The sequence below is a fragment of the Anomaloglossus baeobatrachus genome, chromosome 1, assembly GCF_048569485.1.
Source record: "Anomaloglossus baeobatrachus isolate aAnoBae1 chromosome 1, aAnoBae1.hap1, whole genome shotgun sequence".
NCBI classification, from domain to species: domain Eukaryota; kingdom Metazoa; phylum Chordata; class Amphibia; order Anura; family Aromobatidae; genus Anomaloglossus; species Anomaloglossus baeobatrachus.
The window spans coordinates 854,221,211-854,234,409 of NC_134353.1; the positions used below are offsets into that span (position 1 = coordinate 854,221,211).

The 13,199-nt window shown below is 43.4% G+C and overlaps 1 protein-coding gene across 1 annotated transcript in view; it reads left to right on the forward strand.

The window, feature by feature from the left end:
• SV2C (synaptic vesicle glycoprotein 2C) overlaps nt 1-13,199 on the forward strand; it is a 377,261-nt gene that overhangs the window by 98,125 nt on the left and 265,937 nt on the right. The window contains exon 2 of the mRNA XM_075325504.1: nt 3,393-4,066. Coding sequence (XP_075181619.1) covers nt 3,505-4,066 — 562 coding nt within the window. The 5' untranslated portion in view covers nt 3,393-3,504. The remainder of the gene's footprint in view (nt 1-3,392; nt 4,067-13,199) is intronic.

Below are 13,199 nucleotides of genomic sequence, written 5' to 3' on the forward strand. Positions count from 1 at the left end.
CTGTGCTCAAAGACAAACAAGCAAGAGATTGGACAACACGCTATGAAGGAGCAACTCAAACTTTACTATCATGCGACTTTAAACACTTTGAAAGGCAAAAATGGAGAAAAATAACATCCCCTTTAATACAACAGAAGCTGTTAAACACTTCAAGTTAGGTGACAAGTTTCCTGGTATGTGTATCATGTTAGAAAATAGTGCTTCAGTATATGAAATTTAGTTCACAATATAGGCAAATTAATGTGCTAACGTTTTAAATAATATATCCTTGTTACATGCATCAATCTAAACTATATAATTAAAGGGGTGGTTTGAAGACCAAAGTAATTTTCATCTAAAACCCTTTCTATTTAGTGCGGTAATCTAACCTAACTTTTAATATATTTGTATTAAAAGTTTCCTAACTAAACTCTCTAACTGCTATTGTAATTTTTCCCTACTTCCTCTCTGATTATGCTTTGTTTGAGAATGCCAGTGGATGATGGGACACTCAAATGATGCTTCATCAGGGGAAGAAGAGACTGCAGTCACTGCCACAGCCTCTGCGCCCTTCCAGAACAAAGCGTCATCAGTGATGCTCATTTCAGGGGCTTGTCTAGTCAGAGCTAGCAACACAGCACATTCTGTCATTGGGCACATGCACAGTGAACAGAATGCAGGGACAGAGCAGCCGCTGAAACGGGGATCACTGATGATGCTTCATTTCAGGGAGAGAGAAGACACTGTGACAGTGACTGCAGCCCCTGCCCCCTGATGACACTTCATTTGAGTATCCTAGTATGCACTAAGATTCAAAAATAAAGCGTCATCAGAGAGGAAGTAGAGAAAAAAATACAATAGCAGTTAGTTTAGTGTAGTTAGGGAATTTTATTTTTAATGCAAGTGTACCACCCCGGGGGTCGGCCGGCTGCCGAGCCGCTCGTATCCGGGCTCGTCAGTGGGTGGCTCGAGATCCTCCCGGACCCAGGGGTCACGTCGCCCTGAAGGGATGCTGGCGCTACGCGAGGGGTGGTGTTCGGTGGGGAGGTCCACCGCCGAGGCCACGGTTGTTTTTGCGGGTTAAGTTCGTGACGCCACCGACGGGTTGTGGTGAATGGATGGACACCACAGCTGCCGTTGACTAGGCTCCCGGGGACGGTGTTGCGCAGCTTGGTGTTGACCCCTCCGTGGGTAGGGGGGGATGATGGTCCCAGGGGCCCGAGAGTGCTGGGGAGAGGGAATGGATGCATGCTGGTGTGTTGGTGCGGTGCGCACGGTGCGCGGCCCGAGGGCACTGTTGTACTCACTATTACAGACACACTGGAGTCTCTGGTAAAGCAAACAAGATGGTGAACGGTGCCCGCAACCGGCTGCGCTTCTCCCCTTTTTAGGTTGGTGGTTTCCGCATTTCTCCTGCATCTCACTTTTGGTAGAAATGATGACTCCTATGCCTGAGCAACGGTAGTCCGCTCCCCAGCTTTGTGTGCATTGGAAGAGCCCCTTTTGCCCGCAGATGCTGGCCCGTGGGATTTCGATGCCTGGCCGGTGGCTTTCTATCACATTGGTTGGACTGTTGTCTTCAGTCGGGTCTTGGGTGGGAAAGGACCTAAAGTCCAGACCTCAATCAGTAAATTTGACTCAGTCCACTGGTTTCTGGGCCTCGTACTGGGTCTGAGTACCCCTCCTGGTGTTCCGGTTTCCAATCGGTTCCCCGGTTCGGTACCGGTGGGCCACTACCCGGTTCCGGTCCCTTACGGTTCCACCGGCTGTAATCCCAGCTCCTGCAGGCGGCCACCACCGTGTGCCTCCTGGCCACAGGGTATCCGGGCTCCGACCCAGACCCCTGACAGACGTCTCCTCTTTGCTACCACTCTCCTTCAGTGCTGTCACTGAACGCTCTGTTTTTCCCGCCTAAGGCCATCCGAGCTCCTTGGTGGGCGTGGCCAACTGCCTGGCCCCGCCCCCCGGGTGTGGACGTCAGAACCTGAGAGGGGTGACTAAGGGTTTTAAGGTTGGCTGCTGGTACCTTTTTAGGGGCAGGTGTTTGTGCAGGGGACTACCTGTGACTACCTGGCTAGTCCAGGGCGTCACACAAGTGTATTATAAATTTGTTTAGATTACAGCATCAAATACATAAGTAGTTTGATGAAAATTACTTTGACCTTCTTCAGATCTTACCTTTAAGCGCCACTTGGGTATTCTTGAATTACTTAAACTGGAACTCTCATGTTCTTTATACATGTTCTGTACAATCCTCTTAAGAGCAGCATCGTTGGTCAGTAGTTAGCACTGTTTATTACCAGCTCTGGGGACCTAGGTTAAAACCTACCAAGTACAATATCTTAAGGTAGTTTATATGTTCCCTTGTGTTTAAGAGGGTTTCCTTCAAGTTCCCAATTTCGTGCCACACTCTAGTAACATACTGATTGGAAATTTAGATCGTGAGCCCCTATGGGACTTTGATGACAATGTCTGTAAGGTGCCGCTGGATAACAGTATAATAAACACAATAAATATCTGTGAGTATATACATATCTTAGTAGCAAGAAATTTATTATATCTTGTAATTGTTCTTTTGATTCTTAGGAGTCCTGGAGGTGCTTCTGCTCAGTACTTAGTTTCATACAGAGAAAGCTGTCAAATATTGAGTAGAATCACACACTGGACACCTAAGAGAAATATCAGGGATTTAAAGAGATTATCCAGGTGTGCGGCGAAATTCAAGAGTCACTGTGTGTGACTGCAGACTTATGAATCCTCATACCGTGCAAACAGTGAGCTGTCAGGATTCTCCGGTGTCGGTGGCAAGAGTGGACGACCATGTGACTGCAAATGTATTAAGTGACGCCACGCACGTCTAGTTGGAATGTGGTCGGTAGTATGCGTATGCAAACTTGTTACTTAATCCTCACTATGTGCGATTACAAAACTGGACGACCACTTTGAATGAATAAAATACAAATTATTCTTATTTTTTCCACAAAACTATATATCAATCTATGAATCTTGTTTTCCCTTTCACATACAGCCTGCAGATAAGATGCCTTGTGTCTTGTGATATGTTCCCTTGAAAGTATTTAAGACATGGGCGGCACGGTGGCTCAGTGGTTAGCACTGCAGTTTTGCAGCGCTGGGGTCCTGGGTTCAATTCCCACCAAGGTCAACATCTGCAAGGAGTTTGTATGTTCTCTCCGTGTTTGCGTGGGTTTCCTCCCACACTCCAAAAACATTCTGATAGGGTATTTAGATTGTGAGCCCCAATGGGGACAGTATGACCAATGTATGTAAAGCGCTGTGGAATTAATAGCACTACATAGATCATTTTTTTATTATTATTATTATTTGCAGGGTTTTGTAAGTGCTTTTTGAGGTTTCTACAAAACTAAACTTCTTTCTTCTTTTTGATATTACAGATGCGTACTTTAAATTTGGTGTAATACATCATCTGTGATATAGAGAAGGCAGCTAATCTATCACCCATAAGACATCTGCTGCTATTTGAGGAATATTAAGTAGTTCTACACAATGGAAGATAACTACAGAGACAGGACTTCACTAGTGAGAGGTGCTAAGGACATAGCTAGGGAAGCAAAGAGACACACAGCCAAATCTGCAAATAAACCAAGAGAAGTAGAGCATGATGGATATGTCCACAGAGTCCACGATCACTTCCCAGATGAAGAGGAGTACTATACACATGGCAACTACAATGAAGAGGGGAACGATGAAGAAGGTTCCAGTGAGGCAACAGAAGGGCATGATGAAGATGATGAAATATATGATGGAGAGTATCAAGGAATTCCTGGTCAAGGGAAAGATGGCATGGTTGCTCTAGGTGAACCCATTCCTGATGGGCTCAAGGCTCGTCATGAGTTAGAAACTGAGAGGAAAGCTGATGAAGAAGAGTTAGCGCAGCAATATGAACTCATTATTCAAGAATGTGGACATGGTCGCTTTCAGTGGACCCTCTTCTTTGTGCTTGGCATGGCTCTAATGGCTGACGGAGTTGAGGTGTTCGTAGTTGGATTTGTGCTGCCAAGTGCAGAAACCGATATGTGTATACCAGATTCAGGCTCTGGCTGGCTCGGTGAGTACCACTTATGTCATTTCAGTTGCAATTCACAAAGCATAGATTCAACTTTTTGTATTCTTGTATACATGGAAAAAGTTAACATTTATGAACACTGTTTTTCTATATATGATCATTCTGCCTTTACGACCTGCTGATGGGAGAAAACGATGGAGGGGATTATGCAAGGGCAGCCCTATGGTTTGTATACCCTTATATTTATAAAAAAAAAGTTAAGGTCAAACAGCATTTTACTGCTAAACTATCAAAATGATAAATGCTTAACTCTTTTAATCCGTTTAATCTGCCATCCAAGAAATAATTTTATATTCAAGCTTCAGTACAACATTACAGTTTATTATTAATATTACTCCTTAATCTAACGCTCAAGCTGGGTTTGTCATCAATGCATTGGCCACTATGTTCTTTTAAGTCTACGCTAGTAATCTACTACGGTAAATAATGGTAAAAATTAGTTTGTTTTATCATTTTTAAACTTAACAAATCTCACAAATTTATGTAAACCTGTAATAATTTATTTTCCAGAAATGCATTCAAGCCCTCTTTTAGCTTGCTAAGTGGGTTGACCATCATAGCATGTTGCGGCAGACATGTCAATTGTCTCACTGCTGGTATATAATCAATTGCTGTGTCATGGTTCATGCATGGCTCTGCCGCCGCTGAGTCAGTGCATGCATCTTCTCCCCGGGGTTTTAGGTCTCTTGGGAGGGGCTTGTTCCATCCTGCCTCGTTCTGCCATATCTTGGTGCTGCTATCTCTGGGATATTTCCTGCTCTGCAGCATGCTACTGGTTCCCATGAGTCTGACTCTGATATGTCCTGCCTCCCAGCTACCTCTTCCTGACCTGTGTTCTCTCTGTACTGCTTTTTCTTCCCATCCTCCTGACCCCGGTTCCATCCTGTGTCTCCTTAGTCCCCACTGTCTGACCCCCGGTCCCATCCCATGTCTCCACCTCCTCTGTTAGTACTGTGATCTCCCAGCTATTGACATTGGTTACCATCCCCAACTTCGGCTTTGTTTTGCCCTTTTGCCTTTGATGTTACTTTCAGGCCTCCGACCCCTTGCTTCCACCAGTTAATGGCTTGCTTTCTCCCCGGTACTGGCGAAACATCCTGGTATTAGACTTTGACTAGCTGACTATTCTTTCATGTGCTCTTTCCCCCTCTTGTGGGTTTTCTGCTATCTGCACCTTTGAGCTGCCTCTCCAACTTGCTTCAGTGATCCCCACAAGTGGTGCATGACATGCTGTCTGTGAAGATGATCAAAGGAATGGTTCCCTTTCAGAAAACGTTTGCCCACAGGCTCAATTAATTTTATAAAACAAACTGTGTTTTAATTACCTTTAACGAGTTCAGTAATGTGCCTCCCATTCTCTTGGATAAAAAGCCCCCACACATGAATGAACTCAGGATGCTTTATTGTTGGCATGACTCAAGAATCAAGACTCATGATAGCACTCACCGGACTAAAGGGGGTTTCCTAAGAGAAAATAACGTTACCCCAGTCCAATCTCTGTAATTCCTGCAAAGTTATTTTCTCTGATAAATTTCCCTTCACATTGGTTGAGACATCTGGAAGAATAAGTGTCCGGAGTAGAAAAGGAGATTCTACCATGAGTGTCGTGTCAACAGTAAAGTATCCTGAGAACATTCATGTATGGGGGCTTCTCATCCATGTAGTAGTGGTCTCAATCACAATTTTGGCTAAGAATACTGCTATAAATAAAGAACAAGTAACTTTCTTCAGGAATAATTTGCTGATGATGAACAATCCTTTTTCCAAGATGATAGAACACCAGGTCACAAGGCAAAAGTGATAACTAAATGGCTCAGTGAACAAAACATTGACATTTCGATCCATGTCCTGAAAACTGCGGTGGGCAAACAAAAACATAAAAATTGTGATGAACTTTGATTAGATAAGAATGGTTTAGCAGTCAGAATTTAGCCCAATCTGATATCCAGCGTGCCAGGGCGAATTGCAAATGTCTTGACAAATAAGGTTGAACACTGTAAATATTGAGTTTTTTCGAAAACTTGATGTATTTGTGAATAAAAGTTTATAATAATGTAGGACTGAAAAGACAAAGAGGCGCAGATGGAGTTTGATTTGGTTGTATGTAGACACAACCACTAAGTTGCGTAACCAAAGCTGCAGAACCCATGTTGATAAATGATAAAAGTTAGGTGATAGGAAGGGTTAATACACGCTGCCGAAAGAATGAGGATCACTGATGATCAATCAAGTTAAAACATCTGATTTTTATTTTCTACGCGTTTCAGAGTTATTCCAATTCCTTCCTGAAGGCATTGGAATAACTCCGAAATGCATCAAAATTAAAAATCAGATGTTTAAACTTGAACGATCTTCAGTGATCCTTTTCCTTCGGCAGCGTGGATTAACCCTTCCTATCTCCTAACTTTTATCATGCGTAAAAGTTTAAAAACTTAACAAATGCTGATAATTGTACTTCACTAATTATAGAGAAACATTTGACTAAAAGATCTAAAAACAATGACACTTTATGAAAAACTAAATTTTGTCAGTCTCAAACCTTTTGGCCATGACTGTAGTGTGACTGGAAATCAAGTAAAAAAAGTGATCATCTTACTTTGTGCTATACTTGTGTATGACACTCTGGTCCTTAAACTTACATGAGGAGGTAGTTGGATTAGGCTACTTTCACACTGCGTTTTACCTTACGTTCAGTGGTCCCGTCGGGGCATCCGTCCGAACCGCTCCTTCCCCACCCCGCAAAATGTGTTTCAGACACATGTGCCAACAGGACACTATTTTCGGGCACATACGTTTTCTGCAGGCGGACACCAAAATGTAGTCTATTACATTCGGCTGTCTGCCTGCAGAAAACGTATATGCACGAAAATGGTACAAAACAGAACACACAGTAATGTAGTCTGCTCTATTACAGTCAATGGCCCTGTCGGCACATGCGTCCGAAACACGTTTTGCAGGCTGGGGAGGGGCTGTTTGGGCGGATGCCACTAAACATAAGACAAGACGCAGTGTGAAAGGAGCCTTGGTCTCGATATCACCTATTAGGCTCATATAGTAGACAGACAGATACTGTAGATAGGAGCTAATATCATTTTCCACCAAACCCAATAATCATCACATCTAATATAGCAGGGGCTTTGTCTGCAACAATGTGTTTTTTAATCCCACATAGCCCATAATCAGATCTCATCTTTATTACCTTTCCAACCATTCACTGATTTCCTTTTTTGAAGAAAAAACAAAAAGCCAGCACCAAATGTGCACTACAGCACTAAACATTCCAAACTGTACTTATAAAAATTTTTTTTGAGATTTTTGGCAAAAAATTGCAATTTCTTGAGCTGCTTCGCCACGTCACGGCAAATCTCATTTGAAGCAGTCCTACACTAAAATATTTTTATAAAATGTGCCATACGGCCTCACATATGAATAGTAGAACTGCTCTTAGCAGCACTCACCTGGTCTATTTCAATCCCGTACCCATGACTGAGTCATGGCTGTGGGCGGGACAGGTCCAAGCAAATGCTGCATGAAGTAAATAGCCTGTGGACAAAGCCTGATGACTTAATGTGAACAGTCACCAACCGCCAAAATCCAGACAGATGGAATACATCCCAAATTGGGGTGCATAGCAAGGTGGAGGTCAACCACCGACCAATTCAATGAAGAAAAAACAAAAAGCCAGCACCAAATGTGCACTACAGCACTAAACATTCCAAACTGTACTTATAAAAAATTTTTTTGAGATTTTTGGCAAAAAATTGCAATTTCTTGAGCTGCTTCGCCACGTCACGGCAAATCTCATTTGAAGCAGTCCTACACTAAAATATTTTCCTTTTTTGTTGTTCTTAGCTTCCCTATAATAATATCTAATGTATAACTTAGGAGTCATTTAGACTGTAGGATAATTGCGAATGAGCATCGTTAAAAAAATGTTAGTTTCATGATTATCTTGCCATATAAACAAGCTGCACTCAATTTACAAACAAAACACTTGTTCATCCAGTGAAATAATCTTTTCTGCAGCATAAAAGATCATCGATCTCGGCTGCAGATCATTCTCAGAGGTGCGTCGTCCTGTATAATCCGCCAATCGGTAAAAATTTAACGGAGTTGCTCTTTACTTAGACAAACCCTTCTCAATCACTATGTTCCCCGAAATAAAATACTAATAGCTATACTCAGCTCTGCTACTGGTCCCGTTTCTGCGGTGTTAGTGTGTCGCCCAGGGAAAGGGGTACTCGGTCCCGGGCAGTGTATCACTGGGGAATTTCACTTTGGTGGCCGTTGCCCAATGCCGTGCCCTGGGTGCTTTTTAATGGGGAGTATTTACAGGGGAGATTAACGTCATTGGTGTGACACCACCTGCGGGTTGCGGTTAATATTGGGGAACTGCCGCTGCTGGATTGGTTACTCCTAGGGCTGGTGGTAATGGCAGCTGAGGTGGTAGGCCCTCCGCAGTTAGGGCTGAGCCCAGGGAGCTTTATGGTGGATGTGCCGAAATAAGGGAGACCACACTGGGGTTGTAATTAACAGTCTCTACTTACTCGTGGGCCCTTGTACAGCTGGTTCAGGTCACTGTATTTCCAGTGCCAGTTGATGACTAGGTTTCTCTGTCCCCGGCACGCTCAGTGTGGTTGAGTCCCCGTAGCGTGGAACGTTTGGGGCCCAACTGTCCCTTTGCGGTGGCAGTCTCCTTCTCCGTACGGCGGGCAATGGGAACCCTGTAGGAAGGTATGTGTTCGAACCCTGATCCTTGCTTTAGTGCTGATGCCCCCGGATTTGTGGGTCAGTGAGGTCCATGTAGGTCCCCTCACTGTGCAGGTATTTGCAGGGCCATCTGAAACTGTCGCCTGACCTAGGGCCCTGTGCCCCATGCGTGCTCTGGTCCCAGCGGTACTCGGGTTACTTGCCCTGGTGACCACTTTCCTGTGCCCCCGGGTCACCAATACACGACCCAGCTCAAAGTAAAGGGGCTACTGATTGGCTGCAGGTCTCAATAATGTCACACGAACCACAGGAGAGCCAGTTCCAGGAGAGCCAGTACCAACACCGCTAAAACACCCTTGGAAATGGAGGGAGTACGGCTGTTATTATTTTAAATGAAGGGGGACATAATGATTGTCCAAGTAGTCAACAAACCCTTTACCTAATCGGTGGTCATATCGTGGGGTTGGTCGGTATGTGTAAATGAACCCTTATTGTACTCATTCTTTTGAGGGTTACTAACTTGCCATATGTTATATATTAGTGTTCAATAAAATTTTCCATTTCAAAGTACTGTCTGCAACATTAAACATACGCTAAACATACACTACATTTAGTATTCCTTACCAGATTGAAGAAGTGTGGACTTCAAAAATCTACAGCTTGAAAGCATGGTTTTGTTTTTTTTTAATATGTCATGGAAAAAATGTTCAGTAATGAAGTGATTTTCTTCACCCATTTACTGTCACTCAATGTCTGATACCACAGAGCAATTTGGTTAATACATGTTGACAATCCATCAACTACATATTAATAAGGCCCGATATTTGCATACAATCATTTACAAAAGCAATTCATGTGGCATATAACTCTTGTCTCTATTGTTTAAACAAAATAACAAAAAAAAACTACTTATTATGTACATATAATTAGAAAAAAATGTTAATCAATATTGACAAGTGATGAAATATCATGTCATATATTTTGTTACTATGTTTAAATATTTCTTAATATAGTGGATTGGACTGGAATTTAGATAGTTTTCCCATATGATATATACAGTGCTTTGAAAAAGTATTTATACCTAGTGAACTTTTCCTCATTTTTCATGTTACACCCACAAACTTAAACGTATTTTATGGAGATTTTAAGTGATATACCAATACAAGGTAGCTAGTATTTGTGAAGTTTAAGGGAAATTATATATGGCTTTCTAAATCAGGGGCGTATCTAAGGGAGACATGCGGGGCATTTGCCCTGGGCGCAGCCGGCAGGGCGTGCCATTGGGCTGCCCAATGTGTTGGTCTGAGGTGTCTCCCCAGAAGCTGTATTTTGCCTCTCCCCATAGTGGATGTCTGCCCTTCTCTGGGCTGGCTGTCAAGTTGATAGCCGGTGTAGAGAAGATGTAACACGCCGGCTCCGAGCAATCAATTGTAATTTCTTTCAGGCATGCCATCACATCCAGGTCAAGGTGACATCAGCAGCATGATACAGTCATCTAATCATGCTGCTGATGTCACTTTATGGCAAAGCATAGGTGCAAAGAGCCTTGGTATGGTAAGCAATCCACTATAGATGGAGATAGAAAAGATTAATTGCAATGAGTGCGAGAGAAGGGATGTATGAGGAAAAAAATGGGAAGCGAAGAAGGGTGTATGAGGAAATAGTATGGAGAGTGAGAGAGGAAGAGTACGGACACAATATGGTGAATGAGGAGGTGGGCGATGGGTGTGGATAGGTGCAAGGGGGAAGGGATGGGTGTGGAAAAAGTATGGGAAGCAAGGGAGGGTATGTATAAGGAAACAGTGTGAGGAGCATGGGGGAATGGGTGAGGATATAGTATTGGGAGCAAGAGGGGGAATGTATGTGGACACATTATGGGGAGTGAAAGGGGGATGGGTGCAGACACAGTATGGGGAATGAGAGGAAGAGAAATTTGAGGATACAGCTTGGTGATTGAGGAGGAGGAATTTGAGGACAGGATAGGGAGTAAGAGGGATGGGTATGAAAACAATATAGGGAGTGAAGGAAGGAATGAATGAGTAAACAGTATGGGTATCAAAGCGGGGATATATGAGGAGACAGTATGAGGAGTGGGGGGATGGTTGTGGACGGCGTGGGGACCAAGGTGGGAGAAATTTAAAGACCCAGTATGGTGAGCAAGGGGAAATGGGTGCTGACACAATATGGGAAGCAAGGGGGAATGTATGTGAACACAGTTTGAGGTGCGAAAGGGAAGATGAATACAGACCCAGTATGGGTGACGAGGGAATAGAAATTTGAGGACACAGTATGGAGAGCGAAAGTGGATAGGTGCGGACACAGTATGGGGAGTAAGGGATGGGATCTATAAGCGAACAGTATGTAAAACACAGAAGATAGATGTGCGAGGAAACAGCATGGGGATCAAGGTGGGGACAGGTGCAAATACAGTAAATGGTATGAGGGGGCCATGGGTGTTGATACAGTATGGGGAGCAAGCGAGAATTATTTATGATTAAACAGTATGAGGGGGTAGAAATTTGAGGACACAGTATGAGGAACGAGAGGGGATGGAAGTTGACATAGTATAGCAAGCAAGGGGGAATTTATGCAAACGCAATATGGGGAGCAACAGGAGGGGATGGGTGAAGATAATGTATAGAGTGTGGGGGAATGTGTGAGGAGCCAGCATGGTGAGTGGGATGAATGTGTGAGGAGACAGCATGAGGGTGAGCACCAGGATTGGCTCATCTAATGGATGCGCCACTCCTGGGGAGGCTACAAGCTGCTATTTTTAGGTTGGGGAGGGCCCAATAACCATGGGCCTCCCCAGCTTGAGAATACCAGTTTCCAGCTGTCTGCTTTATCTTGGCTGGGTATTAAATTGGGGGGTGGCCGCACACCATTTTTTAAAATTATTTATTTAAATATTTTTAAAAAGGCTGTGTAGGGTCCCTTGTATTTTGATACACGGCCAAGATAACCCACGCAGCTGCAGGCTGCAGCCTCCAGCTGTCTGCTTTACTTGTGCTGGCTATCAAAATACGGAGAACCGCACACCATTTTTTCCAATTATTTATTTATTTTTACACTTCACTTCGGGGACCCAGACAGCTAGTGTGAGGGCAACCAATCACAGACGCCGGCAGTTTGACTGCGCCCAATCACAGACGCTGTCACAGAGGTTGGGCGGGGGAAGCAGTGGATATTGGAGATTTAATGAGCGGACTCAGAAGCAGTGTGACAGCCGTGCGTAAACTTGATAAGTATAATTGTTCTGCGTTAACAACCATTTTGCTTCCTTTTTCAGCCCCCTATCTCTTACTTACACCATTTTATAAGTTCGGGTGCCTTAGACTTATATGGGATTCAGCGTCGGGATCAAGTTCGGGTCAAGCCCGGTCCCAAACGAGACTTTTTTCTAAGTCCAACTGGACCCGCCAAATCAAAACATCTACGGGTTCGCCCAGCTTTACTTCGGGGGTCTAAAAACAAATGCATGTCACTATTTTTAGATTTATATTTTTCAAATATGTAGAAAACTATGTATTATTGCCTTTACACTTCAAAACTTCTTGCTACTTTGGGTTGATATATCACATAAAATCCCAATAAAATACATTTATCTTTGTGGATGAAAAGTGAAAAAGTGGAAAAGTTCACAGAGTAGGAATTTTTTTTAAGCTGTACCCTTTACCAGATAAGCCAGTTTTTTTCCAACCTTTTTTCATGTGGTAATGTTCAACATTCTTCCACCCTAGTAGACCCATACTTTCATTCCTTCCTCAAAAAAACTTTATGTCATACATGCACAAGGATGTAGGGGGTTCCAGAACGTGAAGGCGGTAAGAAGAGGTGCTAAGGATGGTACAAGGGGCAGCGAGCAGCCAGAGTGGCTGAACTGGTGGGGTAGATAATTGATTATTTGATTTCTACATTTCATGTCTATTATACACTGAGGTCTCTCCAGACAGCTAAGCATAATAAGTAGCATTCAATTCTTGTGGAATAAATAAGCTGCAAATCCAATGTCTTGGTAGAATTCGCTTAATTTGGCAGATTTCAATCTAGTCAGTTTCGTTGATTTCTATTCTTAATACTATATAACTAAAGTCATTGAATTCATATAGTTAGGTGTCAAGTTAGACTTTTCTGGATCAAGATATTTTCCGGCATTGTGATATCTTTGTATTTTGAACCTCTTCACCACCCAGCGATACTCCGGTTTTTTTCCCCCATTTTTTACTCCCCTTCATCCAAGAGCTATAACTTTTATTTTGATGTGATGGTGGGGAGCAGCCCGATCCCCGATAGAGCATGATAAAACACATTGTCAGAGTTTGACATCGTGATCTAAGGTGTTAACAGGCGCAGGTGAACCGGAGGTCAACCAGTGTCTGTTAGCTGCGCGTCTGCTGATCAGATT